Below are 21,839 nucleotides of genomic sequence, written 5' to 3'. Positions count from 1 at the left end.
TTCAAAACAATCCTTAACATTTGCAGATGAAATATCAGCTTCTTAAAAATCAATTTCTTCTTTTGACTTTTTCCATCTGTTGTCTCTTCCTATCACGCCAAATAAAACACCTCTTACTCTTTGCTGGGCCATCCAATTGATGTAGGGAGGGAATCCACTGCTTTCAATACCTGGTGATGCAACTTGTATCCATGCCTTATCTGTAATCCTCTGCTTTTCCCTGTGAAGGATCATTACTGACAGCCACTATGCTTTTCCAGCTGAATTATCAAACTCTTAAAGATCAACTTAGTTTTCCATTTACCTTGGTCATGTCCCTTCTCCTTAGCCACAGTGGATGTTTTGGCTGGGTTACTATGGCACCTGTTGGCAAAAGGGACAGGTGGAGCTCTAGAGAGCAGGGAAGTCATAGCACATCCTGAGCTGGAAGGAACTCACTGGGATCATCAAAGCTCAACTCCTGCACAGGATACCAGGAGTCACACCATGTGCCTGAGAGCATTGTCCAAACACTTGAACTCTGTCAGGCTTGGTGCTGCGACCACTTCCTGGGAGAGCCTGTTCCAGTGCCCAGCCACCCTCTGGGTGAGGAACCTTTTCCTGATATCCAACCTAAACCTTCCCTGACAGAGCTTCAGACTGTTCCCTCAAGTCCTGTCACTGGTCACCACAGAGAACAGTTCAGTGCCTGCCCCCCTGCTTCCCCATGTGAGGTAGTTGTAGACAAACCTTTGTTTAAAATATGAATTGTGAACTTGAGACCATGTTGTATTTATAGTAAAATCTAACAACATTTTATTCAAAGAATAGCAAGGTAATTTGAAGGAAGTTTTCCACCTAGAGCTGCTCTCATTTGTGCTGCACTGAAGACAGACCCATATGCATTCTAGAACACAGCAGCTGGTTTACAGAAGTGAAACACATGCAAACAGAATTAAGTGGAAAGTACACCAGTCACTCTGGAAAACAGACTCAAGCACTTCCCAGGCAACAGCATTATGTTTTGCTGCATTATGAAGTGCTGCTGCTGCACTTCCTGGGTGCCAGCAGTTACCCGTATGGAAAGCACCTCAAATTTGCTTATTTGCATTTAACTGTAGCTTTCTTTATCACTACTAATGCTTAGTAACATTTTGAAAGCCTCTTAACCAGGAGGATGACTCTACTGGAACAAAAAAAACCCCAACCTTTTCTTTATATACAAACTGACAAGATTCCAAAATCAATTAAAAACAGTTTTGAACATTTAATAAAAACTCATCCTAGAAATCCAACTTTTGGTCGTGAAGTTCCCAAATTCTCTTCTTCATCCAAAATCTTCTGAAGGGCTACGTGAAGTGACTTGCCTACTCTTTGTCCTGTCTGCAAAGCAAAGAAAGCAAAACAAACCTGAGACATATGTTTATTTGCAGGAAGACAACTCTTACGGAACACTTCCTTTTGACAAATATTTTCCCTTTGATGATTCATATACACCAGCTGGTATCCTAAAATACGTTTTTAATTTAGAAAAATAATGGTGGTGAAAGTTTCATTTTAACTTCATTAAGTTTTGGAAAAACATACACACAAAGCCAGTGCTCTCATTCATCAGAGAAGCATTCCACAATCATTAATACCACGTCTGCACATCACTGGATCATCCAGGAATACAAATTAAATTCACATCAGGCACAAGCACACATTCAAATCAGCCAGCACACAGAGCATGAAGCAATGTTCTAGCTGCCAGAGGACAAGAGACACCTGACCAGCAAAGCAGGCTACTAACAGAAAGTTCAGTAGACTCTTCTGAATGTGCTCAGAATGAGCAGAGTGAATTTAGGCCAGCTGAACACCCTGTCCTGTGGCCAGAGAAGCCCAAAATGCACACTGGCTGCACCACCAAGTCACACTGTGGGCAGATCCTTCATATGATAAGGTCCTTCATATGTGTAATTCTGTCCTGTCCAAGGACCCTAAAGGAGTTAACGAAATGCTTTCTTTACAGAAATAAACTCCAGCGTGAAAACCCAACAAGATTAGCTCCAGCACTGACCTCTACTCGTCCCACATGCCCAAGTAAGACTGTGCAAGCTACAGGCAGGGTGAAATAAAGTGGCAAAATAAAGATCTTAAGGCAGTATTGCTCATTGGAGCTTTCCCAGGGTCTCTCTAAATGACCTGAAATACTGCGTGCAAACAGAAATAAAAAGCCACTCACCTCTGGACAGCCAAAGGCAGATTATATTAAAATGAGTTTACTGGCTCCTGATCTATGCAGCAAAGCCTAGGCCAGCCATACAGCTGACACAAAACTCTGTTTTACCTCCTGGTGACAATTACTGAAACCATGCACAACCCTGAAAATAAGCTGCATTTTTACAGGTGCCAGAATATGGCCAATGGTACCAAAGGAAATTTGGGAAGAGCTTTGATGCATCAGGGTAGCTGTCAATCCTAGAGACCATGAGTAAAGCTACATAAATGGGGGGCACAAGAACAAGAACTGTTACAGCTCTGCACTGGGAGAAAGATCATTGCAGCAGTCCAGAGTCAAGAGGACTGATAAACTATCTTCTCCTCAAATGTAGGACAACATCACTCACCCCAGCTCAAAGTGAGTGGGAACTGTGCAGAGCTTTGATATTGACCCAACACTGCTGCCATCATATTCCTGCTTGCCTCTCTAGTGGATCAAATCATAAACTCAGTAACAAAAAACCAAAAAAGCTTTATACTTTTGGCAGTGTCCCAAAACTTTTCCATGAAACTCCCTTCCTAAGAGATACATCCTAGAATGTCTGTTCTCTGCCAGCGAGGAAAAACTGAACATGCTCTGACCTGCAGCCAAATAATCTGGGAATAGAGGTGTCAGACACAGGTTACTCAGCTCCTCCACTGGGCATTCCCAGGCCTTTTTGTTTTTCTTGATATCCTAATCAGGATGTTGAGTTTAAGGCAGGACCAAACAGACAATCTCTGACCTTACACAAAACATATTGGGTTTTTTTTGTGATCAGCTTTATCTCTCACTCTTGCAGAGGAATTAGAGATAACACCTCTCTACCCAGGTAAGGGGCATGAAAGGCATGTTTGAATGCAGATAAAAAGCACACTGGTACCACTGGGATTAGCACTCTAGGTTGACATCGTGACGTAGTCAAGTGCCATATACTCAGCAATTCCCTCTTGAGCCCAACTGTTGTCAAACTTGGCTCCAACTTCAGCATTCCTCACTAGATCCAAGCAGAAATTAGCCCTGTGTCTCTAGGAAACAGAGCCAGCCTGAACTATATAATTTTCATTCTGACTTTCAAGTTCAAAATCCATTTCTGTCTCATGCTCAAGGCCAAACTCGGGCATGAGAATTTACACTGGAGAACAGATTTAAGAAGAGCCTGAAGAAGGGTTTAAAATGGATCTTATACGAATGTGGACAATATCCAGATACTAGTATTTTTATGAAGTAGGGACAGATTGTAACCTCAACAAGGAAGCAAAGAAAAACAACAGTAAAATGAGAACAGTACATTTATCATACAGCAAATGAGTTGTGCTAGAACACCATGCACCACCAATTCCAAACACCACTTCTACTCTTATAGGGACTTTACCATGTTAGAAGTTTTGCTCTTTCAGTCTTTAAAAGATACAATAAAAGAGGAAACATGTTCTTTAAAAATACTCTCTGAAGTTTCTCAGTTTAAGCTTTACTGTCTTACAGCTGTGAAGTACTTGCCTGAAACAAATGTGAGTACCACACATTTCAGGAATCTAGGATTTTTAGACAGTGTCCACTCACATTATAATCTGTTTCAATGAAACTGCCTGTGACCTTCACAAAGTCCCTTGTGCACCAAATCAAAGCACCAAGGTCTCTGCTCTAAAAGCCCTTAGTGAAGCTTTCTGTACACCCAAGCTCCAGTTCATCCAGTATCATCCAAGACAGTCAACTGCTCAACACTCCTTACCTCCATCATTTCAAAAATACTCTCAGGATCCAGGCTGCCTTTCCCCACCTTCTTCATAGAAGTGATGGCACCTTTACTGGTCACTGAAATAAGCAGGCTTGCCAAAGAACAGGCTTCTTCCTGAAGGGTAGCATCCACCACGTGCCTATATCCAATCTGTGAGTTAGTGACAAAACAATGCATTAGTTTGCAGTTCTCAAAGCTCCCCCATAGAGAAACCAAACTGTGAATGGTGGCTTTGTTACTTATCTACAGCCTCCCATCCTAAAATCATGTGGCCTTTGGAAACAGTCAGACTGACTTAAAAGCACAGGATTTAAACAGCTTCTGACCCCAGATTATGGGTACATAAACAATAGAGGTGAGATAAACATGTCACTATTTCATACTGTTTTCCTTTCTACCATCCTTTCATCTGTATGAAACTCCATATTCACCTTTTCCTGCAACTCCAAGTATAGACTTTGCTCCCCTCTACCTGCAAATTACACATCCCAAGACTGAGGTGAGCCCTCATTTCAGCAATGGCCCCTCTACTATTTATGCAAATTGCTTAGAAGAAATGCCAACCAAACTTTCAGGTACCTAAGCCAATCACTGACACTTGCAATGGAAAATGCAGCACCCATAAAATCAACCGTGTTAGCTGTGTGCTATATATGGAAGACAAAAACCTGTTTGAATGGAAAGGGATGGTATTGCACCCATGAAAATGGAGTTCTGTCCTCAGCAACAAGTACTCAGCATGTTAACTCCAGGCAGATCACACAACCTCCACTCCTGAACACAGTGACCTCTTGTTTTAACATACTGAGATATCTGCTGCTCTGTATCTTAAGCAAGGAGCAGATGAAAAATAATAAACTCCTCTGCATGCAAGAAGATGCATGTTAAGAATGCATCAAGTAGAAACCTACAAGCCAGAGGTGCAAAAAATCCCATTATTCAGAGAAAGTTCCTAATTAGGAGGCCAAAGACAAACAAATATAGGCCAAACACAAACAAATATATACACATAGAGGACACTGCCCACTTCTGTAACTCTAATTTTATCTCTAGGGAAAACAATAAATGGCAGGTGAAATGAACAGGAACTGGAGTCTCTAGGCAGAAAGGCAGAAATTTGTCAGGCTTACTTTGCTTAGTGTGACAATACAGGGCACCTCATCTACGTTGAGTCGAATACAATCGTAAGGGTCATCAGACAGCTCAATCTCTTTGGTGCCCTCTTCATCCTCCAGAACACGCACTTTGGGTATTCTGTGGAAACAAAAGGTGCAGAGTCATTGCCAGAACACACAACAAATACAGCTGCTATACAGTCACACTTCACTCCAGGAAGTCTCTGTTCTTCTAAATGAGGCAAAATGTTTAGCAGAACAGGACAGAATGTGATCAAAGTATTAACAACTCACTCCCTGAGACTACAAAGAAAATACTGTAAGTGGGAAGATATTTAGGATAAGATCATCATATTTACATCATTCAAACAGTTAAAATTTGAGCTGTTCTTTACACTATTACATGGGGAGAAATTAGTTTGGAACTTATACAAATCAGTTCTGAACAATTCTTTGTATGCACTGGAATGTCATAGATGGACAGGAGACAAATTACCAAGACTGAATCCTTTTGTTCTGTGGCTCCCAACCTTCGGAACAACAGTAAAGCTGTCAGCATTACATCAGCTGCATTGCTTGGCAAAGGTGTGACATTAGTAGCAAATAAAAGTAGTAAAGCTGTTCAGGAAAGAATAGCACCAACTACAGAGATTTGGTGGGAAGAGAAAAGGTGACATTAGTGAAATCCTTTCTCTAGCAAGATGAGAAGATTGGCAAGATACTCTACTGTTCTAAGGACAGATATACAAGCAATATATAACATATCAGGATGAAGCAGTGATGAAAACCCAGGCAGAAATCCAAGAAATGCTTTCTTCTCAGTTGTGAATGATGAGCTCTCTCACCAATGATCTAGACAGCTTCTTATCAGTCGTACATACATTGTATTTGTGATAGCCATCTAATGGAAGTTTTATGGGATGATTTAAGGCAGTTTCCTTAGCATAATGAATGAAGTAGTTCAAAATAATTTAGTAGAAGATGGTATCTCAAGCTGTCAAGAATGTCAGCATCTTATACACCCTCATTTATCCAGGTGCCTGCTAGGATGGAGTACTGACTGAGAGACTGGGCATTACTGGCCAGTAAAACACACACAGAGCTCACCCACACTACTCTCTCTTTCACACATTTGCACTTGAAAGCAAAGTTTTCAAGATGCCCCAAGACAGCTAACTTCAGTAACCACAATCTGGTTTTATGTTAGTGCTTTTGCAGTAGCATTGTGTTTTATAACTAGACTCTGGAGGTTACATTCTTTTATGCCCTCTGTAACAAATCTCCTCCTTTAAAAGACGAGATATGGACTCATTTAATGAACATTTCCCCCCACCAACACAAAGTGATTTTGATTGATCCGTGGAATAGTATTTTAGTTATTTGGGGCTAAAAGTTGTATTGGCAAGTACTTCAAAACAGCTAACTCTGCTCCAGTGACAACAAATTCCCTGCAAGCACACTGGCCTGAGCCAGCCCAAAACTAAGATTTTGAGTAAGCAGAACAATTGTGATGTGCACTTTTTCCAGAAATGAAACTCCAAATGTTTTCAACTCATTAGAAATGCATCAAAGCCTATTTTGAAGTTTAAAATATTCCATTAGAAGTTGATGAAATAAAGTCACTAAGTGTCTAGCCCTCAAGCTACACAGGACAACGGACAACACTGGACAACAGCCTAGCCAAGGAAGAGGTCTAAGTGCCAGAGTAGTGTTCAAAAAACAAAGCAAGATTTTAAGAAAATCTGTGAGATTAAGCAATTTTTAACTTCAACCTAAAATAGCTTTGAAACCAGAGCAGTGTTTGTCTGCAAGAAAAAGTTGCCAGAATTAATATTTGAAAAATGCCTGCAAGGAGCTTTTTTGGCCAAGAACAGATGAGAGAGGTGTAAATTAGAAATACTGCAAAGGCAAAAAGATCAGACACCAGCATCACAGTTGCATAAAAAGGGGGTATATGGACAGAAAAACTATGCAAAGTGAATGTAGCACAAAGCTTTTCCAGAACACTGTAGATTTCCTTTCCCAGCTTGTGAAGATTTATCTTAAGAAATATCTGTACATGATTACTTTGCAACTTTTACTTTTCTATTTTGATTCCTGCAACTAATCAGGGCAGAGATTTGTACAGCAAGACTCAGTCCTCTAACAAACAGTGCTCTTTTCTGTGTGTGCATACCCAGATTTCACAAATGCAAAAGCAGTCCCACCCTTCCAAGCAAGCATTGGCTCTGCCTCTACCACGCTGTGCAGCAAAAACCTTGGTATCTGCAAGGCTGTTGTATTATAAACTTTGTTGTTTTTGTAACTTGCCTAACTTGTAACTATTTTCTGCAGCCTCGGATGTAGGTAGGCACATTCCAGGGGACCAAGTTTAATGTCCTGAGACAGTAGCTAGCTGCACATTTTGCAATATCTACTTCCATCATTAGTAAATCCATCCTTAAACATCTGGGAGCCGTGGGTAAGAAGAAAGCCTGGTATCTGCTGTCTTGTGCACATGATCTTGATGGCAGTTTTTAGAACTTGATGAACAATTCAAAACTGTGAGGAGTAAATATTCCCCCTAAACCAGTTCTATTGCCATTGCTCCATGTCTGAAGGGGAGAGAACAAGTCAGGTCAGGCATTCAAAGGATTTAAATCCCCTAAGTCTTGAGCAAAATTCCTTAAGTTGTGATGCTGGGTTTACTTAGCTCTAAAGCAAGATGTGTCCACAGATATTACAAAAATGCTTAGAGCAAGATTTTAAATTAAAGTTTTCAAATGCCTCTCTGAATATCTAAAATTTTGCAGCTTCAAAGAAACAACAGCAGCTTGAGCTCCCTGCTCTTTGTTCCAATGCTCTAGTCAAGGCTGGCAAAGATCTGAAAACACTTAGAACAAAAACTTGGTTGTAAACAAAGTAGGAAAAGCAAGTAATAGTCAAAGAGAGGACACATGTCGAACACAGTTCAGAACACTTAATCTGAAGCAATCTTCAAACTGACATCTTTTCTTGTTTGGAGAATAATACTTTATAGGGAACAGGCAGCTATTCTTAAACAACCTTGTGTCAATCCAAAGAAAACCCAGTAGCTACAAAGGGAAAGGGAGAGAAAAAAGTGAATGAGGACAACAGGTTTTCACTTTGAATTTCACCTCTTGACTTTCTGAGCTTGTATGAGATGAGCTGTACTAGCATTCCCTGCTCAAATCAACAAAATGGGGTTTTCAAAGGTAAAAAATCAACAGGCAGTGTCTTACTGTACCACATTTTGAAATGATACTCAACTTCAACAAGACTCACAATGTTTGCCTGCAGCTTGAAGATTATATAAAGGACACAGTCGTCAGAGGAATAAAAATAAGTAAGAAACATTAAAATAATTACACCCTCCATCATGTTGTCCATGTTCTTCTATTCACTTATTTAATTCACTACTTTTTATATGATTGTCTCTCTTTATTCTGGTTAAAGTAAGAAAAAAGACCTAGTTATCTTACAAATAAAGTATGAGCTGTGGATCTGCAAAACACATGGTAGTAACTGTTTTAACTATATGACTTTTGCATCCTGGCAACTCACACACAGAAAAAAAGACATTTCTTCTTTTTACTGTACTGCCAACTCCTTTGTGAGCCATTACATTTCTAAAAGTATTTCTTAATGTTATAAAAACAATCTACTGTTAAAAGTTACTGCTGAGAATTTGATTAACATGAGAAATTTCTCAGCAACACATACAATTTCAGATGGCTAAGTCTCCCCTTATCCCTTTTAAAGTGTTTATAACCCGATATACTGCCTGTCTTCTAAAAGCTTATTTTCATCTTATTTTTGCACATACTTTTCCAGATCTAGTACTGTGCCTTGATTCCCTGATAAATAAGCCAGAACTGCACTAGTGACTTTAGCAGATCTCTAATTAATGCTGAAGAACAATTTGAGATCCACTTTTAAAACATTTATGCTTGCAGGAGTCTAGGTTTCAAACCTCTACCAGCTATTTTTGCAATGTAAGTTTTCTAGCAAAGCTATTCACTAGGTTGTTTTTCTCAAAGGTGCTATAAAACTCTGTATTCCTTTTCAACTACAGACAAAGAAAATAGAAACAACAGAAAAAACCAGTAGTGAGTCTTATTAAAAACATGCAGAGAAGACATGCATCATTCATTCTACTAGATTTTCTTTTCCTATTATTTGAATTAAAATGCATGGAGCAAAGTTCTTTTGAAGACACATCATTTCCCCCTCCCCACAATCTCTCACTACCATATTTTCCTCTTGGTTTTAAAAAGAACTCTAGGCTGACAGTTAATGAGAACAAAATCAAAAGTAGAAAAATAGAGCTAATTACAAATCAGTAGTCACACTGACAGAGGGCTTCTTATTCAGGAGCATCATGTATCAGTAAATACTTCTCGTTTCAAACCCACAAGGCATCAACACCAAGGCCTCCAAATACTTGCAACAAAACCATATGGTCAACACTACTTTTGTGGATCTGGCTACAACAAAAGTTACACTGTGAACGTGACTGTGCATAACATGCAATACGACACTTGATCATTAGAAAACGAATTAAAATAACATTAGTTCATGGTACTTGCATGCAAATGAGTGCCTTGTATCTGAATGCAAGCTGTCTTGGGAACTTATTTAAATAATTAAGCATTAAAAATGTTTTGCTCACAGAGTGTTTCTCTTCCACTTCCCATGCCACTTCTACCCACATGAAATAAGATCTGTGCTTTACCTTGTGTTAAAGAGAGCTGCCTTCACTGCGATAGAGATTGCATCAAAGATGTTCCCACCACATTCCAATAACTGGGGAGGAAAAGAACAATCTCTTTAAAAGAAAATCAGGCTAGTGGCTATAAATGAAGCCTTTATTTTATTTAAACCTACTTGAAAAGGAAGAAAATTAATTACCAGAACAGGTTTTTAAAAAACAAAGTTGTCTTTAAAGCCTATCTATGAAAAGAAACAGATAGGAAATTAAGATTTCAGCTAACTGCATTATACATGCAAAATAGAAGAGTTAATGCACTTCATAATAAAATTAATGATAAAATTTAATAATAGAAGCTGAAATGAAACCACCACTGTTCTTAATCTTCTTGTGCTAAGGTTCTGATCTAGACTATGGCCAGAATACCCTTTATGAACTCATCACATTAATTCTTTAGTGTTAAATTAAGCCAATCAATTTTCTATATTTCATTTCAAAGAAGAGCCTTTAAAAAAATATGAGATGGACAAAACCACCTGGGAGAATTGCTTTCACAGAAGAACACACACCATCACTGAGAACATGGTATGGAAAGCAGGTTATATAAGGTGTAGTTATGAAGGCACATAATGATTTATTCTCTTTATGGGAAAGAGTCATTGTCAGGTTTGTCTCTTAGCCCTAAGTGATCCAAAGAGAGCTTGATGTCAAAGTCTTTTTCAAATGAGTGGTACCAACAAGGGAAGTGTGTGGAGGCAGCCTAGCTCAGCTTCTTCCCGTGAAGATCGGGAGAACAACAGTCAGAGGGAAAAGCAGCACTGCGTACAGGATAAAAAGAGAGGGCTCCCCGTGCCACTAATACCTTCTGCAGGCTGCCAGACAAGTCAGAATGTGTCTGTCCCTAGCCCACTGTCACTTTCTGACAAGCTCAGCTCCCAGCTGCCAGCACTATTTCCTGAGGACACACACACACACAGAGCAGGCATTTGGATCTACTTCAGCAAGAACATATGGATGCTTCTCTGTGACATCAATCTGCGCGGAATGATGAGAGTAAAACACGTTTTGCAATCCTGACTACATTGATTGTTCTTCAAAATTTATTTTAAAATGAGATAAACTCCTGCACAGGGAGCAAATAATAAACAAGATATTCTGTAAAGACAGTTACTTTTTATGAAGACCGACTGAATAGTGTAAAAAGAATGACAAAAAGTTGGGATAGAAAGCTAAATACAAAGGTGATCAGATTATTTCTTTGCAAGCAGCTGCTGGATACAGAGAGGTTAACTTGCCCCTTTCAGTCGTTATTGGATTTTACTCAATAACACAATAAGCCCCACAATATCTCTGTTATTAAAACACAATAATGGGATGTGCACTGTTGCTAGGCTTGGGTTCTAAAGCCTTATCTGTACTACAGTGGCTCCTAGAGGCAAGGAACACTACCTGCACAGAGCAGGGTGCAACAATTCCTCCACAAAGAAATGAACACTTTTCGCAGCACAAGAACCTTGTACTGACACCCCCCCCCATTTATTTAGTTATTTTTAGGACTAAGAAAGCCTGCACAACTGTGAGTTATGGGAAGCAGAGTGGTCTTTCCTGCTTTTAATTTACTGATATGCAAGTGAAAAAGTTATGGGAAAGAAAAGATAACACATGACTGTCTAACTGTAGACCTCACCTTACTCAAAAGGCTTTTCCTCCAAAAGTGGATTCCTAACTTCTTTTTAATCAGACAGGGGGAGGAGGGGACAGGGGAGGGGGAAATAGAAAACATGAGGAAATCCTGGAAGGTGCTCAAAATGAACTGCAAAAATTTCAAGAGAAACTAATGCACCCTGTCCTCCTGACACACAATCTACTGTGACTGGATAAGGAATTATAAGAGATTGCACATTTCGATTCTCCTTCCTTAGCCCAGCAGGCTGCTGGGGCAAATTATGGGGAGAAGGCTATACATATATATCAAAACCCACTCAAAAATGCCTAAAAGCTTCTTATTTCTGACATCAATGGCTTGCTTAGAAAAGGAAGAAATTGAGGGAAACACAGAGAGGGTAAGAACAGACCTTTGTAGTACTCCACGTTGATAAGCTACTATTTGGAAGTGGAACACTTTCCATTATTAAAAAAGAATGCATACACTCTGAAAGGTCAAGGTATATATTCTCCACCTTTGACACATGTATCTCAATTTATCCACATGTCTGCATCTTTGTGGTGTGCATAACTGAAGTTATTTTTTTTCTAGTCTGACTGTACAGAATTATAGCATTTCCCAAGTACACTGATCACTAGACGATATTTGAGAGATTAATTGAGAGTTTTTAATTAATAAAGCTTTTGCATGACTGCAAAACACACTATTTTCTCTTTTGAGGCTGCATGTGTCAAATTTTGTTTACACACAGGAGCTGAATATAGGTATTTCAATCAAACTGCACATGGTTAAATTGAGTAGCAGCAGAGTATTTCCAGGCTCATAACATTCTTTCTGATCTTTGTCTGTTGGAATGAGAGACTTCCAGACAAGTGCCTTCACATCTGACTGCAAGGTACCAGTATTTTCAGCTTTATGACAGATTTGAGGTTTATTTTCCCTCCAATTTAACTATGCAACACAACCAATGTAAAGAATTTCCAGGAATTCTGAAGGAAAATATCACCCAAAGGACCCTCTATGAGTGTTGTTTTTATATTCAGAATCTGTCTCCCTCAAGTGATTAATAATATGAGCTGCTCCTTTTATTAGCCCAAGTGTCATCCTCACACCACACCCTATAAAAAGCAGAATTCTATAATGATTCAGCAACAGCAGCTTGAGGAAAACCTGTAGGTGTCAGGCACCTACACATGTAATATACATGTCTACTGTTTAGAAAAGGAAGTATTACAAATATGTCCAAAAAGTGAAAATACAGAAGACTGAGGTGGAAAAAAAAATGTGGGGATAGAATAGAGTAAGAGGGAAACGTTAACAGTATCTTGTTCTAACTGTACCAACAGCTCTTCAAAGGCTCACACACAAAATCCCTGCAGAATATAACATCAAAAAGACTAATCAAGTTTAGAGTCGTAATTATGAACCTGCCACAGATTTTTTATTGGCACTGTAAGAAGAGCTAAATGTAAAATTCCTCACATAACATAGTGATGCCTTGATGCCCTGATGTTCATAATTCTGATACTATTAGTAGCATGAAAACACGGAGGCTGTTTTTTCTCTTTGTGGACAATCAACAAATCTGTCCAGGAAGAATCAGATAATGACCAGCTGTATCTCAAACAAAAGCTATACAGAACAGTGTGTGTGTGTGTCTGTGTGTGTGTGTGTATACACACACACAGAAGCAGACAGCTTTATGAAAGTCTTTGTTTATGCAGTGCCTATGCAACGTTAAGCAGCATGTTGCTTAAATAAGCACAGCATTTAATATTCTGTACCTCTGCTTGTAATTACCTAGTAACTAAAGGCCCCAGTGTGATTTCTCAGAACTAACACTTCATTCTCCATTAAACCCTGCCAAGCTGCAATAAGCCAGTGACTTGGGCTGTTAAAGCACTCAGCAGAGGTACATATTCCATCATTTTGCAGCTGGACTGTTGTACCGTATCTACTATAATTAGGCTAATGCTACTGCTTTTTAAATACTAATGAACTAATTTTCACATTTATTTAGGTCTTAGTCTAAATGTTCCTGTATTGTTCAACAAATCCCTGTATTTAATTTTCTGGCCGTAGAGCTTAACATTTTGCACATTATTTCACAGAACCCAATGGAACTGCTGTAAGATCCCTTAACATATTTTCACTTCCAAATTTGACAAACAGAAACTTGACTTTGGACCAATAAGAATTGGAAATAACGCTCAGGAGAGTCTGACTGGCAGACTTCTATTGAAATTCTCATGACAGAGTGCTTTAAATGCAGCATATTTGGAAATTGAGCTGCAGTCTGCATCAGATTTGTACACATAAAATTCAGTGTCCATTATTGTCATGGGAACAAATATTCACTTTATCCTTTATGTTCAATACACGTATACAACTTTTATCAGAAAGCACCTGGGCTAAACCTAGCTTTTGCCAAAAAAGTTTCTATTTTACTTAAGTGAATTAGTTGTGATAAGAGTACAAAAACCAGAGAGATGGACAGTTCTGTTAGGGCTAACATACACCCATGATAATTTACATTCACTTGAACAATATATCTGCTGTTACATCTAGCTCGGAAAAGAAGTTTACCCTTCTTTAGTGGCAATTTCCTTGTCAGTATAAGATCACTGATTTTTATCTGAGACACATTCAGAGTATTCAATGTTTTATTAGTTCTGCAGTGGTACAGCAGCACCAAGAAGAGTAGAAAAGGAGCAAGCTGAAATTAGTGATTAACTACTATAAGTAGATAGAAAACTGCCATATATGCTGTGATACATTATATCACATAATGAGAAGCTTTTTTTTAAACAAAGAAATACAGAGGGTTATGCTAAGTCAGTCTCTCTGCCTTAGAAACATTTTGATGAATCTTCGTTTTCATTTCTGTACTTACCAATACATCCACATAGAGAACCCAGCAGTGCTCTTTGGGATTAATACAAAGGGATTTCAAGTCTACACTGTTCTCGCAGCTGAATACTCTGTATAGTGTATTTGCTATATCTGTGCCAAGTTCTTCTCCTCCCCGGCCTTCCAACTCAGGAGAATTTGAGGAACTAGATAAAGAAAGAAAAGAATATTTTCACTTGTGAAACAGCAAATACCCAAAGAATATTTCTTAAATATAAAGCATTAAAAGTATCTAAGGATTTCTTTGTACAAGAATAAGCATCCTATCTGAAAAGGAATTATTTCCATTTTGCATAAGAGAAGGTTTTGATGCAAATAATATACTGACATTTTGTTACAAATACTAACTAAATCCCACTACTATCTTCAGTTCCCCAGTTATAATTAAAGTAAAATTTGGTGAATTCTCTCAGAGATTATTTCTTAAGCACTGTCACCTTCTATCACCTCAACTCTTTAAAAAAAAAAAGTGGGACATCTGTATTAACTTCACCACAGCTACCAAGACAGCCTAGTGAGAGTTGAATGTTCAATTATTAAGAGACTGGCTAAGAAGAGAAAGATATGATGATATGACAAGTAGAATACTAATTTCTTGTAAGTAACACGACTGCCTAACCTTAATTGGTAATTTTTTTACTGAGTGTATTGTCTGCTATCAAGCCCCTTAAAGAAAGCATGCCATTACTCTCCACAGCTTATGGAGAACAGCAACTAAATGATCCCTTTTCCTGAAGGGATCCGACAAAGTGTGTGGCCTTCACTTCCCTGACTCCAACATAACAAACTATTTATGAGCACTCATGCAAGAAAGTCCTTGGGTGCTGGGGCCTGGTACACACCTAAGAAACTTTTAACAATAAAAGAAAACAAGCCTACAAAAAAACCTCCAAAAACAAAACCCAAAAGAAACCCAAAAAACCCAAAGCAAACCAAAACAACAACAAAAAAAAATCCAACTAAACAAAAGCCAAACGAAATTAACCAAACAAAACCCACCCCAAACCTAACAAAAAATGTCTTCCCTCCAAAGAACAACAAAATAGAGCATAAATGTCCAGAGATGCATATACAGCAAAATGAGCAACTTTTCCAAACCCAGCCTCTGGTTTATAAAGAGGGCAAGAATATTCTCAAACAGTGGACCTGTGGCAGCATTGCAAATCTTGTTTTAAAATAAACCAGTCAGACCTCCACCAAATTAATTTCTCATTAGAGAACATATCAAAGGAAGTGGTTACACAGAAGTAGTTTTGGTCTGTTCAAAATCTGTAATGGCCATGCCCCATGTTCTCCTGGTGGGGCATGTCACAGGGCAAATTTCTCATGTTTGTTTTGTGTCTATATGGTGATACAAAACACCAGGAATACAAAAATACAGCAGGAAATTAAGTATTGGAATATAATCCCTTCACCTTTAAAAAAAAAAAAACCCAAACAACTAAAGATTCACATTATCAAGGAGTGACTTAAACCATCAAGTGAGCCGTGCCAATAATACTGCAGAATCTGTAAGCTTACATATAATTATCTGCTATTATTCTCACCTCACAGTAACTCTCCCAACTTGTTGTTTTGCAGAGCTGATGAAAACTCAGAATGCCAGGAAGAACTACTGGATTTTATAGAAGTTATTTGCTGCTACTAGAAACAGATAGCACTATACATGCTTAAAAATACAAGGAAACATTACTGCCAGTTAAGCACTGATCTACACTTCCAAACTCTGCCACACGAATAAGCATTGCAAGTGACACAATATTATTCAGGGTTATTAGACACCAGTTTTATGAGATACAGATCTAAGTATAGCTCAGTGCTGAGTCAGGTCTTCAGGTTGTATTAAACAAGGACTTATCCATGTAAGCAGCTTTTATGCAAGTTAACAAGATCATTCTGTTTAAGCCGTTCTGCTTAAGCCATAGTTATACAAGCATTATGATCTCTATGGCAAGTTGCAAGAATTACGCAAACTTCAATCAGTGCTTCATTATTATTTCTAAACACAAAGTTTTATCAAATGTTGTATTTTTCGATTGTAATTGGATGCTTTCTTTGACAGTGAGTAGAAAGAGCCTAAGACTCAATTGGAATATCACTGTGCATTTCACTGCATCTTAATTCCACTATCATTTTAACACTTCATTTCCTTGCAATCAAAATGAAATAAAGAAGCAAGACTAACAGGATATTATTATAACTATTTGGTAAATACTGCCACCTAATGCCTACAGACTATTGCAGTAACTTATACTGGGCAAAATTTGGAAAGAGGATGTCTTAACAGACTAGAAAATGGCAAAAAACTTGGCTTATGGAGAACAGAAAGAACTTAGTAGTGATACAGACTTTCTATGCCCAAGCAGCATGTAACTTTCAAGACTATCAAAATAATTTCAGTGCCACATTGCCTAACAATCAGAGACTCCTTTTAAAGCATAATGATGCTACTATCACTCTATTCAGATCTCTACTGAATTTCAAAACTCCTCCTGTTGCCAGTCAAAATCATTTCTGTTGCAACAGTTAAACATTTCTCACTTATTGCTCAGGCCATTAATATACTGTAATCTACAGATAGTCAGATCTGGACAAATACATTCCTTGCTTCCCTAATTCCACAAACAAAATCTGATGCATTCATGGAATTCAGATATCTGCTTTTCTTGTTGTTTCTATTTTTTACAGTTTCAAAGTGATAAATCAGATCAGCCACGAAACTTAAATGTGATACAAGCAGACATAGCAGTCTTTCAGCATCAAGGGCCAAGATGAATGTATTCTCCAGTGATGAAAGGCAGTAAGAATATCACACATATTAGGACATAGACTTGTTTTATGATAATTAATTTCTAGGATCACAAATCAGTGCCCCAAAAATCATCCCCTCCAGAGATTTGCATTAAAGTCTGTCTCAAAATGGGACTAAGTGTGCTCCTCAGATTTCAGGTAAAGGACTCAGAGCAGACTAAAGAAAAATAGAAGTTTGGAGCAGAGAATTATACACATGATCCAGTAAATGATTGTTTCCATCAGTAGAAGAAACCATGAAAGTTTTGGGAAATAAGCATTTTAAGGTAGTAATCACGGCAGTCTGAGTTTTTAATTATTAGCTTCAACAATATAAAATCCAAATAGAACACACAGGAACTTCACCAGAAGATTCAGGGTATGGAATTCTGCTCAGTTACTACCACCCAGTGGCAGTCTGCAAAGCATCAGGGTACTGACAGCAGCTCATTCCCCTTGACAGAGGGAAGCTGCCTCCACTTCACTTTTTGTCTTTTGTGTCTTTCTGGAAGCTAAAGAACACCTTTCCCCGTGCCACAAGCATGTGACAAGTGACTACAGTCCTCTAAAGTTCAGGCCTTGGATCTTGTTGTCACAGAAATTAAAGATTACTTATTTCCTGAACTGACTAAATCCAACTCCCACAAGATTGATGCACATCTCCCTCCCACCCCATGAAGCAGAGATTAACAGTTTGATTAACACAATCAAACATTAATGAATTGAAGTTTTTCTAATATCTATTTCCATACACAAGAAGTGTCACAGAATTGCCACATGTCCACAGACCACTTTTTCTAGGAATGAAATGTCCCTGCTGTCAGTGGACTTTCTTCATGTAGAGACAACCAGAAAAAAACCCCAAAACAATAAACATGCACAGTTTAAGACACTTCAAACATGAGTTCTAACAGCAGGACCATGTTCAAGATCATCTTCCCATCTGATATTTTTTGAACAGCAATTGTAAACAAACTATCAATTCACAGGTGAGTGCTTTCCTTTAAAGCATAAGTTAACTAGAACACACTGATGTACAGAGGCAGCCTTAGATAAGGCTGCATAATGTGACATACCAACATTAAGGCAGATATAGACAATTAGGTCAGAAAGATTATCAGAAATACACTTAGTAGCTTCCATACCTTAGCTTTAACAATGGTATATTGGTTTAATGTCAGAGTAGCAACATTTTTTTGTTTTTAATAAAAATTTAAAGAGATGTCACATGCAAAGCAGCCAACTTGACAATGCCAAGGCTTTTATGAGAAGTCCCCAAAGCACTTTAAATCAAAAAGAACAGTTTTGGGTAAGTCTGCAAGACATGGATACTGTAGTCTCAGGCTGCAGACAATTTAGACTAACACTGAGATGTCACTGTGCTATCTCAGAGCAACCTGAAAACAAGAGTTCTCAGTTTTCTTTTAGCTTCTTCCATGATTCAAACACTGTCAAGATTGTAAGGATAAACAACAGTCCATTTGTAGCAAAATGCAAGAAATCTGATTAAAAACAAACACCCTTTTAGTTAATGGAAGATGGAGTCACTCATAAATATAACACTAAAATTTCTAATTAGTTTTTGCATGTGAAATTTACATGGGGGGGTTTCTTTTTTTTAAAAAAAAAAAAAGTTTTGTACTAAACGCACTTCAAACTTTTTCCACTGCATTCACAGACAAAGTAAGCAAACCTTTAAGTACAGTTAAAGCACAGTCTGTAATGGTCAATTATTTTCTTCCAACTTACTTTTTTTGAATGAGATTTTTTCTATTTTATCATGGTAAAAACAACAGCTAGACATTTTAGTCATGAAGTCTGGTTCCAAGCATGTGTACTTGAACCATTACCCTTTTCCAGCTGCAGTGATGCTATGCAATTTGACATTGTTTTATTTAACCTTTTTTCATTCTTTAACTCTGGCTGATTTGCTTCTTTTGGGTTTGCAGGACCAGCAGAAAATTTCTCAACATTCACTGTTACTGAAATGGTAAATAACTTGTTTCTATTACTCAAACCCCTAGAGTAGGTTAGTGGAATGAAGGCATAAACTTCTGAAGAATGGCAAGACCTGATTAGTCATTTATTCCAAATATTAGATCTATTTCATTCTTTTCTAGTATACTAACCAGTCAACAAAAAATTCCAGGTAACCTTCATCTGGTTTCTCCAACTTCGGTGTCCCCATTTCCGCTTTTATGCCTACCAAGATATCAGTTTCTCCCTATTAAAACAAAAACACATCACACAACTGGAATTATTATTACAGAACTATTAGTTTAATTTAAATGTCTATGGTAAGTGACATTTCTACCTTTCAGTTATCGGATCATTCTATCAGCGTGAACTTAAAATAATGTTTTTTGTAAAAAACAAAAGTCTTTAGAAGGACAATATTAAGTGTAATAAGATTCTTCAAACAATTACTATACATATTATCTATCTCTAGGTTAAAAAGATCCTTAATATCCAAGACTACTTCTGTCATTTTGGTTCTGTAAACAGCTCTTTCTGAAGAACCTTCATACTGTTGCGCAGTACATTTATTTTCTTCTTCAGTCAACACGTCAGAAATACTTTTGCTTAATTTTAAAGGAACAGAAATTTTTGCCTCTCCCAGAAACTAGGCACAACAGCGACTTCTGTTTTGAAGATTAAATGTTAGATTAGTTCAGACTGAAGTCTGTCCCGGCACTTTACAGTAAATCCAGCTCAGGCCAGCCTGAACTGATTATACATCCTGCCATTATTTCCATATCCCACAGTTTCAGTTACTGCTATACACACACAAACCTATCTACAAATAGCATCAGATTAACAAGTCACATGAACAAGCAATTTCATGAGCAAGGTACCCAATCCCTAAGCAATTTACCTACCAGCTTTACTCTTGCAGATCCACTTGTGTTTGACACAACATCTGTTTCTACTTCTGCACATCTGTAGTCTTCACAGCCTCGACCGTCTACACGGAGGTCTTCCTAAGTATGACAACCAATATATTGCTAAAGGAATCAGTAATGAAAAATAAAAACAAACAAGCAAAAAACCCCCACCACAAACCAAAAACTGACTTTAAACTTTCCTTCTCCTGTACCAAATGCAGCAGCAAAAATTATATAAAAGAAACAGCTTGTAGTTTCATCATGGAATACAAAAGGACCAACTAAAGTTTTTAATTTATATCTCATTTAGGTAGAGCTTGCAACAAGCAATCTGCAGGTAGACATGAATTGCACTAAGTCCCTTTAATTCCCAAAAGAAAGCTTCACAATCCAAAACTGTAAAGGTCTTGACTTTTTTTCTTTACCTAATGCAACCCAGCTCCTTCCTGGGATAAGGAAGTTCTGTACTTTTACATCAGTAACTAGAACCTCAGCAGACAAAAATAATACACCAGCCTTCCAAATGCTTTCATCCATTTGTATTCCACAAACGGATATTCCACATCCTCTGACACTATACAGCTCGTTCCCATAAAAACAGGTTGTTTATCAGTAAATTTCAGTAAGAATACAGTTCTTCTATCTTGGGGGCTTCTCCTTAAGCACCCTTCACTCTTCCTCCTTTGTCCACTCATGTTCCTTTGCTAAGTTACAGGCTAAAACTCTATCCAATAGGAATAACTTGAGGAAGAGCCAGGGAAGAGCATGGAAAGAGGAGCAAATGGGGACAGAAGGATATTAAGCTTTTAGAGAGCATCCAAAGGAGGGCAATGAAGATGGTGAAGGGCCTTGAGGGGAAGTCGCTTGAAGAGATGCTGAGGTCACTCGGTCTGTTCAGCCTGGAGGAGACTGAGGGGAGACCTCACTGCACTCCACAACTTCCTCAGGAGAGGAAGAGGAGGGGCAGGCACTGATCTCTTCTCTGTGGTGACCAGCGACAGGACCGAGGGAATGGCCTGAAGTTGTGTCAGGGGAGGCTCAGGCTGGACACAGGGAAAAGGTTTTTGACCCAGAGGGTGGCTGGGCACTGAAAAAGGCTCTCCAGGGAAGTGGTCACAGCACCGAGCTTGACAGAGCTCAAGACGCATTTGGACAATGCTCTCAAGCACGTGGTGTGACTCCTGGGGTGCTCTGTGCAGGGCCAGCACTGCGTGATCCCTGTGGCTTCCTTCCAAGCCAGCATATTACGTGATTCTGTGAAAACAAATCCACGTCCCGCTCTCAGCCTGCTTCCCGTTCCGATGCTCGGGGCGCTGTGATGGTTGTAACTCCAGAGGTTCGCCACCACACACAGCGGTGGAGGGCTCCCTCGCTCCCTCCCTTCCGTCCTCCCCAGCCTCACTGGCTCCGTGCCCCCGGCGCCCGCCGCGGTACCTGCACGCCGTGCACGATGTACAGCTTCTCCGCCTCGCTCAGCACCACGGACGCCATTCCCGCCGCCTGCCTCCCTCCCGCCCGCCCGCAGCTGCGCAGAGCCCCGCTTCCTCCCTGCCTTCCTGCCCGCCCGCCTTCCATGCCGGCTCTCCGGGGCCCGTGTCCGCCCGCCCGGCCGGCACCGCCGCCTCACAGCGAGCGCTCCCCGTGCCTGGTGGCTCAGCGGGGCGTGCAGCCGGGAAGCCACAGAAGCCTTTCACGTGGAGCAGGCGCAGCGCTCTGGATGCGCTTCCCACTGGGCACCCCGCATCCCGGACAACGTCCCGCCCAAGAAGCTGGCCCTCGCGGGAAAACCAAAGCTCCCGCTTT

The 21,839-nt window shown here is 39.2% G+C and overlaps 1 protein-coding gene across 1 annotated transcript; it reads right to left on the bottom strand.

The window, feature by feature from the left end:
* Positions 1-766: 766 nt before the first annotated feature.
* EXOSC7 (exosome component 7) lies at positions 767-21,755 on the bottom strand. Its single transcript, XM_064417466.1, has 8 exons — positions 21,471-21,755; positions 20,031-20,132; positions 19,281-19,375; positions 14,345-14,507; positions 9,810-9,880; positions 5,090-5,213; positions 3,954-4,109; positions 767-1,362 (listed from the first exon to the last, which is right to left on the bottom strand). The coding sequence occupies exons 1-8, from the start codon at positions 21,609-21,611 to the stop codon at positions 1,258-1,260; spliced, it is 957 nt and encodes a 318-aa protein (XP_064273536.1). The 5' UTR covers positions 21,612-21,755; the 3' UTR covers positions 767-1,257.
* Positions 21,756-21,839: the final 84 nt, after the last annotated feature.

Source organism: Passer domesticus, chromosome 1 (assembly GCF_036417665.1).
Source record: "Passer domesticus isolate bPasDom1 chromosome 1, bPasDom1.hap1, whole genome shotgun sequence".
Taxonomy (NCBI): domain Eukaryota; kingdom Metazoa; phylum Chordata; class Aves; order Passeriformes; family Passeridae; genus Passer; species Passer domesticus.
Note: the sequence above shows the minus strand (reverse complement) of the source record. Positions and strands in the feature narration are given on the sequence as shown.